Source organism: Nyctibius grandis, assembly GCF_013368605.1.
Source record: "Nyctibius grandis isolate bNycGra1 chromosome W unlocalized genomic scaffold, bNycGra1.pri SUPER_W_unloc_2, whole genome shotgun sequence".
NCBI lineage: Eukaryota > Metazoa > Chordata > Aves > Nyctibiiformes > Nyctibiidae > Nyctibius > Nyctibius grandis.
In genome coordinates, this window is record NW_027167473.1 from 1,585,619 (window position 1) to 1,605,925 (window position 20,307).

The following is a 20,307-nucleotide window of genomic DNA, read 5'->3' on the forward strand; positions in this document are numbered from 1 at the left end:
TATGCGTCGTATTAAGAGATTCCTCGCGGCAGTGGTCTGTCTATAAATGATTATTACAAATGTATTGGAAAGTGTTGAGAATTAACCTGAGGCCCCAAAACTCAAACATCCCTTGTACCTCAGCTATAGTAAAGTAGAAGAAAAGATGTTAGAATTGTAACAAGTTATATTTCAGATGTGGTTTGGATTTCTAGGTGTCTTGTTATGTAAAGAAGCAAACTCTTAGTGGATGACTCCTTACAGCCTTGCAAAGATAGAATTTCCATTGGGTTTCATTATTTTGAAGTGTGGATTATGTTTATGTATTTTGTATTTAGAAAGAACCTGAATGTGTTTAGAAATATACTAGAAGCTGAAAGTTTAATTTTTTTTTTTTTCTTTCCTCTTAAAGGTGGTCTTGGAGGTTTGGCAGGCCTGAGTAGCCTGGGCTTAAATGCATCAAACTTTTCAGAGTTACAAAGTCAGATGCAACAACAACTTATGTCCAACCCAGAAATGATGGTTCAGATAATGGAAAATCCATTTGTTCAGAGCATGCTTTCAAATCCTGACCTGATGAGGCAGTTAATTATGGCTAACCCTCAAATGCAGCAACTGATACAGAGAAATCCAGAAATCAGTCACATGCTGAATAATCCAGATATAATGAGACAGGTATGTAGAAAGATCTTTAAGTTCATTACCTTTGATTATACTGTAACTGTGAACAAAAGAGCAAGAATTGGACATGCTTAGATGAGTGCGGAAATATTGTTGAGGAATTTAGGCTTGTCAGACAATATGTAGAAGGTCACTATAGGAAATTGATGTTTTTATTTCTAGCTGCTGGTGTCTGAAATAAGCTGATAATTAAAAAAAAATGCAGCATAGTTTTGAAAGATGCTGAAGACTGTATAATCATATCTTCCAAGTTTAGAGTTGGATGCTGCTTGAAATCTTCTGTTGTCTAGTCAACAGTGAGTTTACTATAAAGTAATAATTCTCCAAAATACTGCTTATTTCTAGTTTATGTAACTGTGGGTACTTCTGATTGCTTCTGAAGTTGTGTTATGTAAGGTATGCCTTATGTGGCAGAGGGCATCAAGAAACAAATGGAGGCTTTGGAAAATTAAGGTATTTATTTTTCAAGTTCATGTTATAAGCTGCATGCTGTATTGATGTTACAAACAGTAGAAATATATTGTGTTGAGAAGAGACAAGAAAGAACAGGATGGTACATTCAAGGGTTTTTTCTTCTGTTTAGTCAATGCTTTCTGACTCAGCCAGCATACTGACAGTTGTGGCAGAATGTTGGCTAAATATCAAATTCTGTTGACTCCCACTAAGCTGACATCTTGATTTGGCTTTAATCCTAATTTCAAATGGGGTTAGACATTAGTAACTGAGATATTGTTAAATGCTGATGTTTTCACTTTAGAATGGATTTTTTTTTTTATTAATACAAATTAAATGTTCTACTTCGTTAGACACTAGAACTTGCTAGAAACCCTGCAATGATGCAGGAAATGATGCGAAACCAGGATCGAGCCTTGAGCAACCTTGAAAGTATACCAGGTGGCTACAATGCCTTGCGACGTATGTACACAGATATTCAGGAGCCAATGTTGAATGCAGCACAGGAACAGGTGAGAAATGATTGTAGGGGCTACTGAAAGCAAATGGGTTTTTTTGGGTTTGTTTTTCTTTTTTTTTAATGAAAGAAGATAAATAATGTAACTTTTCAAATGGGTACTTGACAAAACTTAATTTCTTGAAGCTTGCAGTCAATGTGTGGCTTGTTCCTATGCTCTTTAAAGTTGAAGGAATAAAGATTGTTTTCTGAGTTTGCTAAGCTATTTTAACGTTAATAGATTTTTGTTAGATATATTCTAAATTTATTTATTTTTAATTCTTGGACTTATAAAGTTCCTGAGGTCCAGGAAAAATTAAGAGTGTATTTAGTAACTTGGAATCTAAGGTGGGAAGAAAAAAGGCTTTAAAATTTTTCTAAGTTGGAAACCACTATGCAAGATATAATTTTACTGTGATCAAAGTACCAGTGTAGTAGCAAACTCTGCATTTAATAGAAGGTGTGATTAACTTCCCTTTTTTATGTTGTTGTTAGAGATATCTCTTTCCATGTTGGTATCTTTTCAGAATATTTACAATGGATTATTTTAGGATGTTGATTATAATTGGTTAAGAGCCATGAACATATTTCTTCATGTGTAATTTTTGGAAAGGTAACTTGCCATTTCTAGCAGACTTAAAAATAGTTGACTAAAAGATGATATGTGTTTGTTTCTCCTTCTGTAGTTTGGAGGTAACCCATTTGCTTCCTTAGTAACCAATGCATCATCAGGAGGGGACAGTCAGCCATCTCGTACAGAAAATAGAGATCCCTTACCAAATCCCTGGGCTTCTCAGACCAGATCTCAGAGTTCCACAAGTACCAACACCAGTGGTGAGAACAGTGGTAGTAGTAATGTCAGAAATAGCACCTCTGCCAGTACGGGACAGAGCTCAACTATACCAAATTTGGGACCTGGACTAGGAGGTGTGTCTGTTATTGCAACTGTATATATTTTTAAATATTCAGGAGTTTGCTGAAATGATTCTCTTATTAGAAAGAGATGTTTTGATTCAAAGTTTGTATTGCTGTTTGATACTAGTCATAGAATCATAGAATGATTTGGGTTGGAAGGGACCTTAAAGATCATCTAGTTCCAACCCCCCTGCCATTGGCAGGGACACCTTTCCACCAGACCAGGTTGCTCAAAGCCCCATCCAATCTGGCCTTAAACACTTCCAGGGAGGGGGCATCCACAACTTCTCTGGGCAACCTGTGCCAGTGTCTCACCACCCTCACAGTAAAGAATTTCTTTCTGATATCTAATCTAAATCTACCCCCTTTCAGTTTAAAACCGATCCCCCTCGTCCTATCACTACATGCCCTTGTAAAAAGTCCCTCTCCAGCTTTCCTGTAGGCCCCCTTCAGGTACTGGAAGGCTGCTATAAGGTCTCCCTGGAGCCTTCTCTTCTCCAGGCTGAACAGTCCCAACTCTCTCAGCCTCTCTTCATAGGAGAGGTGCTCCAGCCCTCTGATCATCTTTATGGCCCTCCTCTGGACTCGCTCCAACAGCTCCATGTCCTTCTTATGTTGGGAGCCCCAGAGCTGGATGCAGTACTCCAGGTGGGGTCTCATGAGAGCAGAGTAGAGGGGCAGAATCACCTCCCTGGACCTGCTGGCCACTCTGCTTTTGATGCAGCCCAGGATACGGTTGGCCTTCTGAGCTGCAAGCGCACATTGCCAGCTCATGTTGAGCTTCTCATCAACCATCACCCCCAAGTCCTTCTCCTCAGGGCTGCTCTCAATCCATTCTCTGCCCAGTCTGTATTTGTGCTTGGGATTGCCCCGACCCACGTGCAGGACCTTGCACTTGGCCTTGTTGAACTTCATGCAGTTCGCACGGGCCCAGCTCTCAAGCCTGTCAAGGTCCCTCTGGATGGCATCCCTTCCCTCCAGCGTGTCGACCGCACTGCACAGCTTGGTGTTGTCAGCAAACTTGCTGAGGGCGCACTCAATCCCACTGTCCATGTTGCTGACAAACATGTTAAACAGGACCGGTCCCAATACCGACCCCTGAGGAGCTCCACTCGTCACTGGTCTCCACTTGGACATCAAGCTGTTGACCACAACTCTTTGAGCGCGACCATCCAGCCACTTCCTTATCCACCGAGTGGTCCATCCGTCAAGTCCATGTCTCTCTAATTCAGAGACAATGTCGTGTGGGACAGTATCAAGTGCTTTGCACAAGTCCAGGTAGATGACGTCAGTCGATCTTCCCCTATCCACCAATGCTCTAACCCTGTCGTAGAAGGCCACCAAATTTGTCAGGCATGATTTGCCCTTGGTGAAGCCATGTTGGCTGTCTCCAATTACCTCCCTGTTTTCCATGTGCCTTACCATAGTTTCCAGGAGGATCTGCTCTATGATCTTGCCAGGCACAGAGGTGGGACTGACTGGCCTGTAGTTCCTTGGGTCTTCCTTTTTTCCCTTCTTGAAGATGGGGGTTATGTTTCCCCTTTTCCAGTCAGTGGGAACTTCACCAGACTGCCACGACTTCTCAAATATGATGGATAGTGGCTTAGCAACTTCATCTGCCAATTCCCTCAGGACCCATGGATGCACCTCATCAGGTCCCATGGACTTGTGCACCTTCAGGTTCCTTAGGTGGTCTTGAACCTGATCTTCTCCTACAGTGGGCGGTTCTTCGTCCTTGCAGTCCCTGCCTCTGCCTTCTGTGACTTGGGTGGTGAGGCTAGAGCACTTGCCGGTGAAGACAGAGGCAAAAAAGTCATTGAGTACCTCAGCCTTCTCCATATCCCAGGTAACCAGGTCTCCCATTTCCTTCTGGAGAGGGCCCACATTTTCCCTTGTTTTCCTTTTATCACTGATGTACCTATAGAAGCTTTTCTTGTTGCCCTTGACATCCCTGGCCAGATTTAATTCTATCAGGGCTTTAGCTTTCCTAACCTGGTCCCTGGCTGCTCAGACAATTCCTCTGTATTCTTCCCAGTGTGCCTGCCCTTGCTTCCACCCTCTGTAGGCTTCCTTCTTGTGCCTGAGTTTGTCCAGGAGCTCCTTGTTCATCCATGCAGGCCTCCTGGCATTTTTGCCTGCCTTCCTCTTTGTTGGGATGCATCTCTCCTGAGCTTGGAGGAGGTGGTCCTTGAATACTAACCAGCTTTCTTGGGCCCCTCTTCCCTCCAGGGCTTTATCCCAAGGGACTCTCCCAAGTAGGTCCTTGAAGAGGCCAAAGTCTGCTCTCCTGAAGTCCAGGGTAGTGGGCTTGCTGTGTGCCCTCCTTGCTGCCCTATGGATCTTGAACTCCACCATTTCATGGTCCCTGCAGCTGAGGCTGCCCTTGAGCTTCACATCCCCCACCAGCCCCTCCTTGTTGGTGAGAACAAGGTCCAGCATGGCACCTCTCCTTATTGGCTCCTCTGTCACCTAGAGAAGGAAGTTATCATCCACACATTCCAGGAACCTCCTGGATTGTTTGTGCCCAGCTGTGTTGTCCTTCCAACAGATATCAGGGTGGTTCAAGTCCCCCATGAGGACCAGGGCCTGTGAACATGAGGCTACACCTATCTGTCTGCAGAGGTCCTTATCCGCTTGGTCTTCCTGGTCAGGTGGCCTGTAGCAGACCCCCACTATAATGTCTCCTGTTCCTGCCCTCCCTTTAATCCTGACCCATAAGCTCTCAGTCAGCTCCTCCTCCACCCCCAGCCAGAGCTCCATGCACTCCAGCTGGTCATTGACATAGAGGGCAGCACCCCCTCCTCATCTCCCCTGCCTGTCCTTCCAAAAAAGCCTGTCAATAGTTCAGTCAAATGTTCTGTGGAAATAAAGTCCTCTGTAGAAAAACAGACATGAAAAGTAAACCAAGAGTACTAACAGTACTTCTGTACTGCCTTAAAATAACAGAAGTAGGGAATCTGTAGATGAATGATAATATTTTTTTTTTCTGTTTGGAGACTGCTTGTTGGATATGACTTCTGACGTAACTTGTTTCTAGGGCAGATGCATCTGCATAAGCAGAAACATGTTGAGATGTATTTAAGGGGCTAAAGCTCATTTAAAAAACCAAAACACAAAAAACCCCAAACCCACACACAAAACCACACAGTTGTATCCCAGTTCTAGGCAGTCTAATTAATTTGATTATGGTAAAGATTTTTACTAAAGCGACCTTTTACTTTTTTTTTTTTTTAAGTTGGTATGTTCAACACGCCAGGAATGCAGAGCTTGTTACAGCAGATAACAGAAAATCCACAACTTATGCAAAATATGTTGTCTGCACCCTATATGAGAAGCATGATGCAGTCATTGAGCCAGAATCCTGATCTTGCAGTACAGGTAAATGGTGTAGCAATGTGTGTGTGCACAGAAGTGAAAAAAGGAATTGAATTTATGATACAGTTATATTTTCATTACAGAGTAATTGTGTCAGCTTCTCAACAATAACTTGTCTGTTACGTATGGTCCAGTTTTTAAAGTATGTTAATGCCTGGCTTATTGAAATTATTACCTAGTTACCTTTAGCAGTCTGTTGTGGTAAGTTTCTTCAATTTATAGTTGTACGTCATGTCAGGTATTCTCTTGTAACAACTTGTAAGTTTGTACGTGTCTCATACAGCCCTAAACTTTTGTGGCCTAGCATAAGAACCAGTTAAACAAAACAAATGTTTTGATTATAAATTAAGGTAGATCTGCTAGTAAATAAATATCTACCCTAGCTTGGGAGGACAGAAGTGGAGGGGAAGGAGTTGGTGCCATATCTAGCTGTTATTCTGGTTTTCATTTCTCATCCATGATCCTTGCTCACAATAAAAGGGCTAATACTTACTGCTGTTCTATGAATGGTATTGTAGAAGTGCTTTCCAATTTTACGTACAGCAATAATATCCGAAGTCAAATCTTGAACTGAGATGATAATATCTTTTGTATATTAAACACTTAATTGGAAAATATCCCAGGCTTTTTGCAGACAGTGTTTACAGGGAAGCCATCACATTTGTAGTGGAGGCTGACCAGAAAAGACTTTTCTTGTTACAAAAATGAGTTTGCTTTGGTGAGGATCTGGCAAGGATTCACTTCAAAAGTTTAACATCACTCTCCCCCTCCCCAACCCCCATCACAACAAGAAACACACCCAAAAATACCAAACAAAAAAAAAAAAAACCCTACTCCACACCACCAATGATTTCAGTAATTTCTCAGACTGGTGGTTCATTGTATCAGAACAAGTTTTGGCCAAACGAGAAGTGGGAGATAATTACTCTGAGGTTATCACAGACTATTATCTTGTTCTCTGATTCATATGTGGTAAACAATTGTCTTAAAATCCACTTTAGTATTTACTTTTTGATCTGCTGCTTGATCTATGATGTTAAATATTTTTGTCCCGTAGATGATGTTGAATAATCCTTTATTTGCTGGAAATCCTCAACTTCAGGAGCAAATGAGACAACAGCTTCCTACTTTCCTTCAACAAGTAAGATGACATACTAAGTGCTGTTAATAAATGCCTGAAATTCAGTGAGCAATTTCTACAATGAACTGGTGTTTTTCCTTGATTTCACTTAAAGCTAGATTCTGTTATGTGTATTCTCATTAGCTTTAGACACTGAGTTGCATTGTCCCTTGATAATTAAATGCTTGATTTATCTCTCCATCCATTTCAAAAGTTAAATCTGGATTTCAGTGGATGTTTTTGCCTGTGACTAGCACAGCTGCTTTGATTTGCTGTTGTCTTTGCTTAGAAGAAATGACTTGTTCTCACTCTTCCCTCATGCCCTTCTTGTAAACCGGAGTAATGTTGCCTAGTTTCCAATCAGCGGGGACCTCCCCAGACTCTCGAGACCTTTGGTAGATGATTGAGAGGGGTCCTGCTGTAACATCCGCTAGCTCCTTCAGTACTCTGGGATGAATCCCATCAGACCCCACATACTTGTGAACATTCAGCTGATACAGCTGGTCCCTTACAATTTCAGTGTCCACAAATGGAAAGTCACTGTTACTGCACTCATGGTCCTCCAACTCAGAGGACCAGGCAGCCCAAGGTCTATCAGTATTATTAAAGACTGAGGGGGGAAAAAAAAAGCATTGAATGTCTCTGCTTTTTCTTCATCCCTATTTGTCAGGTGGCCATCTTCAACAAGTATCAATCCAATGTTTTCTTCAGACCTCCTCTTGCTATTAACATACTTTAAAAAAGCCTTTCTTGTTGTCAGATACAGCATTGGCCAGTTTCAACTCTAGTTGAGCTTTGGCCTTTCATGTCTTCTCCCTGCATATAGGAACCACAGCTCTGTAATCTTTCTGCAGAGCCTGACCTTGCTTCCAGAGATCATATAATTTATTTTTCCTCCTGAGTTCCCTGTTCTGCCAAGCTGGTCTTCTGCCCCGCTTGCTTGACTTATGACACAATGGGATTGCCTGTGCCTGTGGTTTTATAAGGTGGTTCTTGAAAGCTGACCAGCATTCGTGGACTCCTAAGCCCTCAAAGGCAGATTCTCAGGGGACACTGCTAAGTAACTCCCTGAGTAGCTTAAAGTTTGCTCTCTTGAAATCCAGGGAAGCAACTCTGATGTCCTTTTTGCTCACTACACCAAAAATTTTAAACTCAACCATTTCATGATCACTGTGGCCGAGATAGCCACCTACCATCACATCTCCCACGAGTCCTTCTCTATTCACAAACAACAAGCCTAGGAGGGCATCTTTCCTAGTTGGCTCACTGAGTACTTGTGACAAGAAGTTACCTTCCACAAACTTCAGGAATTTCCCAGACTTGCTTGTCACAGCAGTATGGCATTCTCCGTTGGTGTCTGGGAAGTTGAAATCTCCCATAAGGGCAAGGGCTACCGATCCAGAGATTTCTCCTAATTGCCTATAGAATAACTCATCAGTGCTATCATCCTGGCTGGGCAATCGATAGTAGATGCCCACTCCAACATCTCCTTTGTTTTCCATTCCCCTAATCTTCACCCAGACGCTCTTAATGCTTTTGTATCTCTTTCCATCAGTGTCACCTTGGGGTTTATCTGCTCAGCGAGTTCTTTGCTGTCTTCTCTGTGTTAGGTCAGGTGATCAACGATATTAACAGATGAAGTAAACTGGAGAAATACCTGGGTGTTCTCAGAATGTTGATAGTATCACAGCCCATACTTTCTCACTCATCTGTTGCCATTATATTATGGGATTGGGTGATGGAAACTATGAAATATTCCTCTCTATAATGGAAAGCACTTGCAATAAATGGCCAGTTGCTTAGCACAACTGGGAAAACACATCTGTGAGCTACTCTTTCTACTCCTTTTACATAAGTTTTACCCAGAATTGCTGTTACTCTGCTGCTGGAATTAAAAACATTAATAGAGATCTAAGTCACCTAAGTGCTCAGAGGTTTGTTGGGTCATTTTTCTGTAAAAACAACTTGAAATATCAGACAGTAAGTCATGGCTTAAAGGCTATTTTCTTAAAGTAATCACAGCAGCTTACTTCAGTGAATCTAAAATTCTTTCCTCCTTTAAAGATTTGGATTAACTTCACCAGCTATACATTTAGTTATTCTCCTCTGACTTTTAGCTGTCATGAAGATACAAATCTGAGAGACAAATGGAGATTGTTTAAAAACTTACTGTGCTTAAGTCCCATTACACACCCATATTTCAGGACCGAATCAACATTTGATCATTGTGCCCTATTCTGTTCTTCTGTTTTGCACTGGAGGAAGCTTAACCTTAATTTGTGCAGTTCTTTGAATCAAAAAATGTTTTTGCAGCAGAAGGAATTTGGTCTAGTTACCAAGTGAAGGCTGCTGAGATTAATCAGCCTGTCTGCTATTTGAAGCAGGTCTGGCTACCAAGACTTCTAACCGAAACAAATAACTTGTCACTCACATGTGGCATCTATAAGCTAGGTGAGCATATAAGCCATTAGTTTTGGTTTTGTATCTAAAATAGTCCCGTTTTTAGATATACTTTTGATTTCTGAAATTAAATGTCTTTTATCTGTGGATGCAAAAGCCAGGTTTTAGTTGAATTTGCAGTAGAGTGAGGGTCCTTGAATATTATATGTTTGTTAGTATGTTTTGCAGAGTATTTGTACGTCTGTAGGCGTTGATGGCACTACAGATATGAAAACATGCACAAATTATGATCAAATAGCTGTGGTCTGAATTTAGCTAGAAAAAGATGTTTTATAACTTCCTGTATTAGATACCCGCTAGTCCGGTTTCACTGCGTTTGGCCCTGTTGCTTACTAGTAGTATGATATAGGAGACTAATTTAGAATTACATTGAACTCCTGTGGCTTTGGAAGATGATAAAATCTACTAGAAGTAGTAATAAGAAATACTTTTCCTTATGTTCTCCTTATTTAAAAGGGGTCTAGAGAGCTTGTTGATCACCTCCTGTGAAAGTTTTCTCAAAAAAAAAAATCTGAAGGATTTAATGTAAACATTCAAATACAAAGTTGAGAAACAGCAAGTTCTGAAAGGATATCATTCTATAAAACATCTAGTGATAAAGATCAACTTTGAATGTCTGTATATTATTCAATTATGAGTTTCTCTCATGTTTTTAGATGCAGAATCCTGACACATTATCAGCAATGTCAAACCCTAGAGCAATGCAGGCTTTGCTACAGATTCAGCAGGGCTTGCAGATACTAGCAACGGAAGCACCGGGACTTATACCAGGGTAAGAATTGGTTGTACAAATATATACAAGAACTTTTCTCTCGTGTTTGGGTTTTTTTTTTTCAGCTTTTTGTCTGTCTTTTTAACATGTAGAGGTTTATCCAGTTTTTACAGGCTATTCCTTTTGCATTTTTTAGTTTCACTAAACTTGTTTTAGAATCTGTCACACTTTTGTCTGCAACGCACTTTTAAGCATTGATGACTATGATCTTTGTTTTGGTGCTTTACTTGTCATTCTTTTTTTATTTGACAGAATTTTTACTTAGTAATTACATATAATGGGAAGAGATGTTACAACTAAGCCATTTTCAATGTTAGTGATGTATTTCTCTGTCATTTGTGCAGATTCAATCCTGGTTTAGGTGGACTGGGAAGCACTGGAGCTCCTACAGGGTCCACTGTACCTAGTTCTGTTCCCAGTGAAAATAGAAGTCCAACAGCAGGGGCTGCTGAACCTAGTCACCAGCAGTTTGTCCAACAAATGTTGCAGGCGCTTGCTGGTGTAAATGCTCAGGTAAAGTAGATCATTATTCTAGTGTGTGGAGAGAGAGGGGGTGGTTGTTGGTTTTGGGTGGTTGGTGGTTTTTTTGTTTGTTTGTTTTAAATATCCAGCCCCCCCCCCCTCAGTGTAAACCAACAGAATGCTTCTGGTCAAAGGAGAGCAGAGGAAGCTTAAAAGTGATGTTCTAGCTGTGCAAATAAATGCTGGAAAAACATCACATTTGAGTAAAAGCGTCCTCTGAATGGTTGATTGTTGTACACCTATTTTCATACCCTCGAGTTTCTGAAATGCCTGGAAAGAAGCAGATTAAGGTGTTAAAGGGAAGACTGGTTCCCTGGCAAGTGAAATGTGGGCTCAGACAAGAAAAGAACTTAAGTGTACTGAATATTATTATCTCTGTACTTTGTATCTGTGTTGCTGATTGTTACTCTGTAGCTGTGACAGCCTCCATTCCATGCTTCAGAGTAGCCATGCTCAGGTTATTTGGGGCCTGAATTTGTAGCATGCTTCCCTGACATCCTGCAGGTCCAGACTGCACAGCGTACATTGTGTTGACATGCCAAGTGGGATTCAGGCTTTCTGGAGAGCTCCAGAAGTCAAGCAAAGGTGGCAGCTTTGCTGGTAAATGTAGGGTGGTGAGCAAGTCTGGCTTTAAAGGGGGCACACCCGTAACAGTGGAGAGGTATCTCAAGAGTGCTGTGTGAAACAGCACCATTACACTGTGGTACATAGTGTAATGGCAGACTGCTGGTAAAAGGGACAGTCCTGCTCTTACCTTCTCTGTTGCCACAGAATAAGGCAGTTCAGCTTGCGGATCTGACAGAAAAATGTTATTTTATGTAACCATGAGAAAAGTGGTGGTAGGCATAGCTGTAGGAAACCATGTTCCTGTAGATATTTTTATCCTGCCAGATATTACACTACCAATTCAGTATTTGGTTTGGTTTTGCTTGGGGGAATGTTTAAATTTCAGCCAGTATATTTGCATTTTATTGGTTTGGAAGTATATGTGGTTTTTAAATACTGGTAGGAATTTCTCAGTGGATGAAGCTTTAAGTAGAACAAAAGGAAAATTAGCAGTAGCTGCAAAAATCTTGTGTTGATATGTAAACTGTCTCACTCATTTTGAAAAGTGGCTTCTCAGTATTACTCTGACCCTATATACCTAAAGCATATTATTTTCATATAATTGTTCTGTTTCAAAAATGCCTCTGAGTTGAAGATCATGCAACTGAAATTATTGAGAATTTTGCCATTAATTTATGAGCAGTTTATTTAAGCAAGATCAACTCATAAAGTACAGCTGTCACTTTGCCTTAGGCTGAAGTTTTTCTAACTAGAATTTTGGTAAATTTAGTCAACAAATACTTGGAGCATTAAAGAGAGAACTTTTATGTCAAGGAAAAAAAAAAAAGCCTACCACATTCACTGTTGCCAACAGTGACATTCTCAAATTCCTGCTGTCCCACATTACTAGATTAGACTAATTAAAAAAAAAAAAAAAAAACAAACAAAAAAACCACAAAAAAAACCCCAAAACCAAAACGGTCTGCATGCACATCTTTAAGAAACTGTTCTTGGGACACATCAGATTTAACTGTTCCTTTTTTTATCAAACAAGCAGCTCTTCTTGTAGTTCAAAAATGTCACATAAGTGAAGATACTCTTAAAATTTGAGGCTAATCTGACTTATTTGATCAATAATTCAGATGTGAATGAAATTTGTCATAGTCTAGTTTGGGGAACTTGAAAAAGATGCATTTAGAAATTAGTAAAGACAAGAAGTGGTTCAGAACCAACTATGTTTAAAACCTGTACTTTGCCAAATGTGTATTATGCTTTTATAGCTTGAGATTTTTCTTCTTAGCAGTTACAAAATCCAGAAGTTAGATTTCAGCAACAACTGGAGCAGCTGAGTGCAATGGGCTTTTTGAACCATGAAGCAAACTTACAAGCTCTAATAGCAACAGGAGGAGATATCAGTGCAGCTATTGAAAGGCTGCTTGCCTCTCAGCCTTCATAGCAGTGTTTCTTTAACTCGAAAAAATGTAATTTATTTTTGATAACAGCTCTTCAATCTTTAAAATAGTTGCTTTATTTCATTCTGACTCTTGGAGTTGTCTTGTTCTAACTAAAATCAGTTATGCATTTTAAGTTTAAGTGCAGTAGTTTTCTTCAAATGGGGAATTGATGCGTTTTCACTCAGTTGTTGCATGCATCACTTGTTCTTCATTATTTCTTTTTTTTTTTTTGAAAAAAATATCAGCTTTCACAGTTGATTGAGCAGGTTTTGTCTTACAACTGTCCAATTTATTTACTACTAAACTGTTAGCCTTCAGTAGTAATTTATGTAGGATACAAATTAAAAAGGAAAAAAATTGAAGGCTATAATTTGTGGGTACCAGTGCTGCTTATGGTGATTTCGGCATGTATTTTTTTGCTAGCAAAATGCTGTAAGACTTGAGTAATCTACCATTTTTGCTTTTATTTGTATGACATATAAACACAACATATATAATGGAGATGGCTCATTTCTAGAAATTTACACATTGCAATAGAATGAAATTATAAGTAAACAAAAAAGGCCAGGGGAAAAAAAATAAGTAGTAAGACATGGTTTTTTTTGTAGAATCTTCTAGCATCTTTGGTAAACACCTCAGAAAAAATGCTTAGGCAAGTTAATTTAAAATATACTAGAATTGCTGTTCTAGTTATATCTTCACATCTAGCCATAAAGAAACTTGCACTGTAACATTGTCTTATTGCAACATTGTTACAGATTAACTGTAAATTACCTTTGTGCAAATTAAAGGAGCACTGCCTTATGCTCTGAAACTGTTTCTAAGGCATTTTGGCTTGTTCCATTGAGATTCTACCATGCATTATGATTTGTAAATGGAAACATTACTTTCAGCCATTGTCATGTGATATTCTAATTACTTTTAACCACCACATAAAAAAATACTGTATATCTAGAGGGTTTTATTGGTAGTTACCTCTTGTGCACAGGTAATAAATGAATTAAAAAGTACTTAAGCATCTTGTTTCAGTGTGTTTGCAATTGGTGATTATCCAGCATTCAAGCTGACTGACCTTTCAGTGTTAGCTCTGGGACTATTTACAGACTTTGGGCTAAGATTAGCAAATACTTGGAGTATAAAGTGGAGGACAGAGAGGAAGGGTCATATGATACCGAAGACTATTTAGATAAAGTGAAAGTAATGAAATAAAGCATTCTGCTGTGTGTTACTGAATAGCATTTGCTTTTTATTTGTCTTTGGTGTCAGTGTAATTGTGAACATTCTGATTTAATTCCTGTATTGCATTAAACACTTCATCTGAATAATCTTTTATTTTGGTACAAATATAAAACCAGTTTGCTCAAAAAACCATTGCTTGCAAATGGTTTAAACTTACTGGCCTTGACTCAAAATTGTTAATAAGTTAAATGAAACAAATTTATAATGGGATATAAAGGAGAATGTTGAGCACGCTTTCTTTTACATACAATGAAATTAATAAAACTCTTGGCAAAGCCAAGCATGCAGATTTTACAGGGAGTAACTGTGTTGTATTCTTTTCTCAGAAGTTTTGGCTGTCCAGTAATCTTGTCTCTTACTTCAGCAGTAAGTAAATAGATCACATACTGCTGATACACAGCACTGGGTAAAGTTCAAGAAAATATCTTGGTTGGCAGGCCTCTGCCTCTGGATCAAAGTCTCATAGATACAGCAACAGAGAGTATTAAACAAATCAATTAAAATAGAATCTCCTGGTGATTTGAGTTTTGTACGATCAAAGCCTTTTAAAATACTTATAGTTTGGGTAGGAAATTATTATTACTTTTGTTTCCTAGCCAATGATAGTAAACCTGCAAAGGACTAGACCTTCACAGTGCCTTCTGTTTGGGTAGGTAGCTTTCACTACACTGAGTATAAGGCTGCGATAGGGAAGTGATAGCAAGTAGTTTCTGTAGAATAAACACTACTTTCTCACAATTACTTTCACAATTACTCCTAGGATCTTCAAAGTAACTAATTTGACTTGACTTTATAGTATGCTTTATAGGAACTTTGCTTTAAAAAAGTGAGATCTCCAGTCATTCAGAAGGTATATCCTTCTAAGAATACAATCCATAACTTGCAAAAAGGCCATTGTCAAATGGAAAGGGCAAAGCTGAAGTAGGGAAGGGAGTGATTTTTGCCAAGCTTTACTTAAGATACTAAAGCACTGAATCTGACCTCTGTGAACGTTCTTTTGAGACAAGATCCAGTTCACCTATGTAAGTAAAAGAGATGCAATATTTGAAGTTAAATTCTATTAGAATTTAAGAAAAAGTAGAATTTAACCTAAACTGTACAATGAAATGTTGAGCTAAGTTTACTACTTAAGGTACAAGTAATAGTTGATTTAACTATGTAACTATTGTCAACTAGTAATAACAATTAGTAATTGAGTAGCGGTAAAACACTGAGACATCTTTAGTGTAGGAGGAATTTTGGTTTTGTTGGAGAAGACCTACAACAAGACTAACAATTAGTGGTGGTAGGTGGAACAAGGTTTGTAGTAGGGGTAAAAATTTATTGTCTTTAATAATAAAAGATATATCACGCTTGTGTGGTTTAATGGCATAATAGAATCTTTGTACACTCGCTCTCTCACCACTCTAGCCTTTTAGGCACTCACTTTTGAAAATGTCAAATTTCTTTTTGGTTATGAGGGTTTGAAATTTAATATTACTGCTTGGTAATGTGTCATGCAGCTGCTTTCCTATCACTGTGTAGTTTCCTGAATTATTTAGTTTTATTGTGTCTGAAAAAAGTAAGCATTAAATCTGCATTTAATAGTGGGTATATTAGAAAAGCTCTTTGTTTGTAAAATGGAATACTGGGAAAATATGAAGACTTCATTGAAAGCAAAGGTACTACAAGAGGGTGCCATTTATTTAATTTTCATAGTGACTAAATTTGCATGGCAACATTAAAAATAACCAATGTGCAACTGTCTATGGGGATGATTCTATTCAGGTCTGACTTGTAGAATCTTACAGAAACTATCTGCAGAGTTTTCATGAAGTTAAGCTAAAGAGGCATCTCTTGTGTAACAAGCACTTGAAAAACAAAACAAAAACATTTTGGCAATTGAAAAGAGGATTTTAACCTTAAATTTTGTGAGTTATGTAACTGACTATATTCAGAATTTTCTGATCACAAAAAAAGCTGAAATATGTATTCGAAGTTGTTTGATCTTAGGTTTTAAAGCAGCTGTACAAAAACCTATCCATAAGCATATATTGGACTGGGTATAGGCTGAGGTGGAAGAGTAAAGCAAGCCAGAAAAGGGAAGTAAAGGAGAAGGTCCAACTCTGAAAAGAATGAGAACGAGTTTGTTTTGTGTTGTGGGTTTTTTTGTGTGGTTTTCTTTGTTTGTTTTAAAGAAGGAAATATCCATCAGTCTTGTACTGGCTGGTTTGCTGTCCACTGCATTTCATCGATGGGTACGCTTTACATGTGAAAGATGCTAATTCAAAGCCGATATGATGCCCCTTACACTTTATCTCCAAGCTTTCCAGAGAGCTGTACTTTATATGTTGTCTCCCCACCACCACTTTTCTTGTCCCCTTTTTCCAGCTTGATGTTCAGTGCATATAACAAAAGTTCATGAAGTCTTAGCATCCTGGTGAGGTTGGCAAGGACACAAATACAGAAGCTACAACTTGTTCAAAATCTGTCAGTGAGCCAGCAGTAGTGTCAGGAACATAACTTCATCATTCAAGTTCAGGACTTTTATACTTGTAGAAAAAAGAAATACATTGCTTTTTACAAAGCTGTAAAATATTTCATCACCGTGCCCCTCTCCATATTTGACAGAATGAAAAATAAAACTAAGAATTTCAATTCCTGTGTGACCCTTGATGGGATTTTCAAAAGCAGGCTGGGCTCAGATAGCTTCCCTTTGACCCATACTAATGGCAATTTTAACCTCATAGGGAGAAGTGTTTCAATGGTGATAATATTTGAAAATTTCATCTTATGTGTCCTTTACAGTCATTATAGAAATATTAAGAGTAATAAAACAGCTCTTAATATTGTAATCCAAAAAATAAGTTGTTCTGATTAACTTAAGAAAATAAGCATTATTTCATTAAGACATTTTTCTAGACTGACAGCAGGGGAAAAAAGGTATTTTTTTCTTTTTTTTTTTTTTTTTGACAGACTTTTGAAATCAATTTTATAATGCAGGTAAGGATGTGATTTGAAAGTGAAGTCACTCTAGCCTGTCTCCTGCTAAAATCTCTGTCTTGGAGAGTTTCTATATTAGCCACCATTCTTTCATTCCAGTTAAATTCTAATATAGCATAAGGAAGTGCCATGAGCATTTCCTTAATTCCTGAGAACAGCAGCAACTGAATAGCTTTAGAAACTCTGATCCATCATCTATAAAATTATTATATTGATCTGCCTAGAGAATAAGTCTGCTATTAAAGGTATACTTTCAACACCTGTTTTCAGATTTAACTGTAATGTTAAATGTCATGTTGTTTATGTCTGCTGTAACCCTGTGTAGTAGCAGTACTGCACATGTGCTCACTTCAAGTTATGGAAGGGATTGGATGTAGTTAAACTGATGGCCTGTGCTTTTTTTACTGGCAAGGTTTCCTAAAATGAACAAATAAAAGTATTAAACTATGGATGTGAGTGTTACACCAAAAAGCAAATCTGGAAGTAGTTGTCATCATAAATCAGTGACTGAAATGTCTGTAGTCAAATTAAAATTAGGTATACACCTATTCAAAAATCATGACACGTTTCTCACATTTTGGTTCACAAAGAAATAAGAACTTGTCATAATTAGCATTATCGTCTAGGTGAGCCAATGTCAACCTCAGCTACTTATTGGTGCTAGTAATTAAACCTTGTAATTAGGCACTGTTAATGTATACTTCATTTTTGCAAAGTTTCTGGAGCTGGGCAGTGACCTTGGGCAGGCATGTCACAAGAAGCAATGGATCATGTTCTAACATAATCTAAATTTCCCAGTAAATTAACCCACACTCCACCAAGGTATGATCACCTGATGCGCACATGCAACAGCAATGGTGTGAAGCCAGACTAAGGAGATCTTTGTGGGAGCAAGAGACACAGAGAAAGCTGGGTCTATTGGGTTTACAGGGCAAGGTTTTGGTAGTACTGCAGGGGTGGCTTCTGTGAGAAGAGAACATGTTGGATAGAGCCAATTTCAGCTGACTCCAAGATGGACCTGCTGCTGGCCAAAGCTGAGCCCCATCAGTGAAGTTGGTGGTGCCTCTGTGATAACATTTAAGAAAGGGTTAAAAAAAAGAAAAAAAGCAAGCTATGCAGCAGCTGTGAGAGGAAGGTATGAGGAAAAAATGTGAGAGAAACCACCCTGCAGCCACCAAGGTCAGAGAAGAAGGAGGGGGAGGAGGTGTTCCAGGTGCCTGAGCAGAGATTCCCCTGCAGCCAATAGTGAAGCAGGTTCTCCCCCTGCAGCCCATGGAGGACCATATTGGAGCAGATATCCATGCTGCAGCCTAGGGAGAGCCCATGCCAGAGCAGGTGGATATGCCCTGAAGGAAGCTGTGACCCCATAGAGAGCCCATGCTGGAACAGGTTTTCTCTCAGGACCTATGATGGCATGGGGGATCCACGCTGGAGCAGTCTATTCCTGAAGGACTGCAGCCTGTGGGAAGGACCCATGTTGGAGCAGTTTGTGAAGGATTGTCTCCTGTGGGAGGGACCCCACGCTGGAGCAGGGGAAAAAGCGTGAGAAAGGAGCGGCAGAGATGAAGTGTTATGAACAGACAGCAATCCCAATCCCTCTGCGCTGCTTGGGGAGGGTGAGGTAGAAGAGTTGGGAATGAATGAGCCTGGGAAAAAGGGGGTTGGGGGGAAGATGTTTTTACTTTTGTTTTTGTTTCTCACTGTCCTACTCTATTTTTAATTGGCAATAATTTGAATTAATTTTCCCTAAGTCAAGTCTGTTTTGACTGTGACAGCAATTGGTGAGTGATCTACCTGTCTTTATTTCCAGCCATGATCTTTTTTTTTTTTCATGTTATCCTCTCCTCTCCTGTTGAGGAGGGGGAGTGATAGAGAGGCTTGGTGGGCACCTGGCAGCTAGCCAAGGTCAACCCACCATACTGGGCTAGACATGAAGTTTTGGTAGAACAACTTTAAGATTATTTATGTAAGTGTGGTAGCCCCATACACTATAGGAGATAAGTGGCTGATAGTATGTAGGATAGGTGGTTTGCTTCCTCTTCCATCTACCCCCCAAAAATGGATCCCAGGATCCAAGAAGTGACACAGCATGCTTGTAGCAGGCTAAAAGGAAAGGGCAGTGTCTGGCTGTAATACTCCTCCTCTTTCTATTTGCAGTAAAGGTACAAACAGGTGAAATGAAGCATCACAGAAATGTAGTTGTGACCAGAGAAACATCATGCATGAGTCATAGCTCTAGCTAGCTGTGTCAAGTGCCAATTTCAATGGCTTTCAGTAGGTATCCTGTCAGTCAGTCTTCCCCCTTCTCTATCTGACTTTCAAATCCTAGACACTTCTGAATAGGAATCAAATTTCCCCAAGGACTGAGTCCCAGCAGTTCAGCATCTTCCTGCCACATGAAACTCACAAAATCTATTCTTCTGTCTCCCACCCTACTGAAACAGCAAGAGGAAAGCTAATATTGGAGATAATCTAAAAAGATGTGACCAAGGATGGATAACACAAATTCAGCATTTTGAGCATGGTAGAGCTCTTTGGAACTTGCTTCTGATTCCTATTTACAGAGAAGGCTTGTTAGGTGTTTAGTATAACATACTAAATTAAAGCAGAGTAAAAAATAAAATACTTGAGTTTAAAGCTACATATTTTGCTATTACTTTCAAGTTTCAAAAAACTTCCTTTGAACTATCTTTGTTGTGTCTGAACAGTTGAAGTAGGACTATGTGAGCTTAGGAAATATGTAATAAATAAAATTCAAGGTTGAATGAAGAGTTGGTCAGCTGATTTAATTTTTTTAAAAATCAACATTTCTAAAGAGATTCAATCATGATTACCAAATGCCTAATCATTTTGTACTGTACGTTACTGAAACTAATATTTCAGAAAACATTATATTGTAGTCATTATCAGTATATTCTGTGGTCTGGAAGTAGGTAATGTTAGTGTCCTAATCTGTCACGGTTTAAAGCTGGGCCGGCTATTAAACCTGTGGCAGATGCTCTCTGTTATCCCCCCCCCTCCCCCCAAAGGGAAAGGGAAAGGGAAAAGGGAGAGAGACTTCTGTGTTGGAAAGTTAAAACAGTTTTAATAAACTATAATAATGAAAAAGAGTATAATAATAATAATAGAAATAATCAAATATATACAAATATATATACAAAACCAAGACTGAGCTCCCCTAAAGTCAGCCACGTCACCACCGGCACTGCAGGGCAGGCTCTGGGAAGGCCTAGGCTGGGCCTAGCGACGGTCGAGAGCTGGATTCAGGAATGCACAGATTGGGATTGGGGGCAGCAGGAAAACAGACGGAGTC

At 39.3% G+C, this 20,307-nt stretch overlaps 1 protein-coding gene across 4 annotated transcripts in view; it reads left to right on the forward strand.

The window, feature by feature from the left end:
- LOC137677155 (ubiquilin-1-like) overlaps positions 1–19,746 on the forward strand; it is a 42,545-nt gene extending 22,799 nt beyond the window's left edge. Inside the window, exons 4-11 of one of the 4 annotated variants that reach the window (XM_068424388.1) lie at positions 392–654; positions 1,467–1,625; positions 2,296–2,536; positions 5,760–5,902; positions 6,957–7,040; positions 10,136–10,251; positions 10,596–10,764; positions 19,324–19,746. In XM_068424388.1, coding sequence (XP_068280489.1) covers positions 392–654; positions 1,467–1,625; positions 2,296–2,536; positions 5,760–5,902; positions 6,957–7,040; positions 10,136–10,251; positions 10,596–10,764; positions 19,324–19,470 — 1,322 coding nt within the window. In that variant the 3' untranslated portion in view covers positions 19,471–19,746. The other 3 variants (XM_068424389.1, XM_068424386.1, XM_068424387.1) reach the window with 3 other exon arrangements.
- The last annotated feature ends 561 nt before the right edge of the window (positions 19,747–20,307 follow it).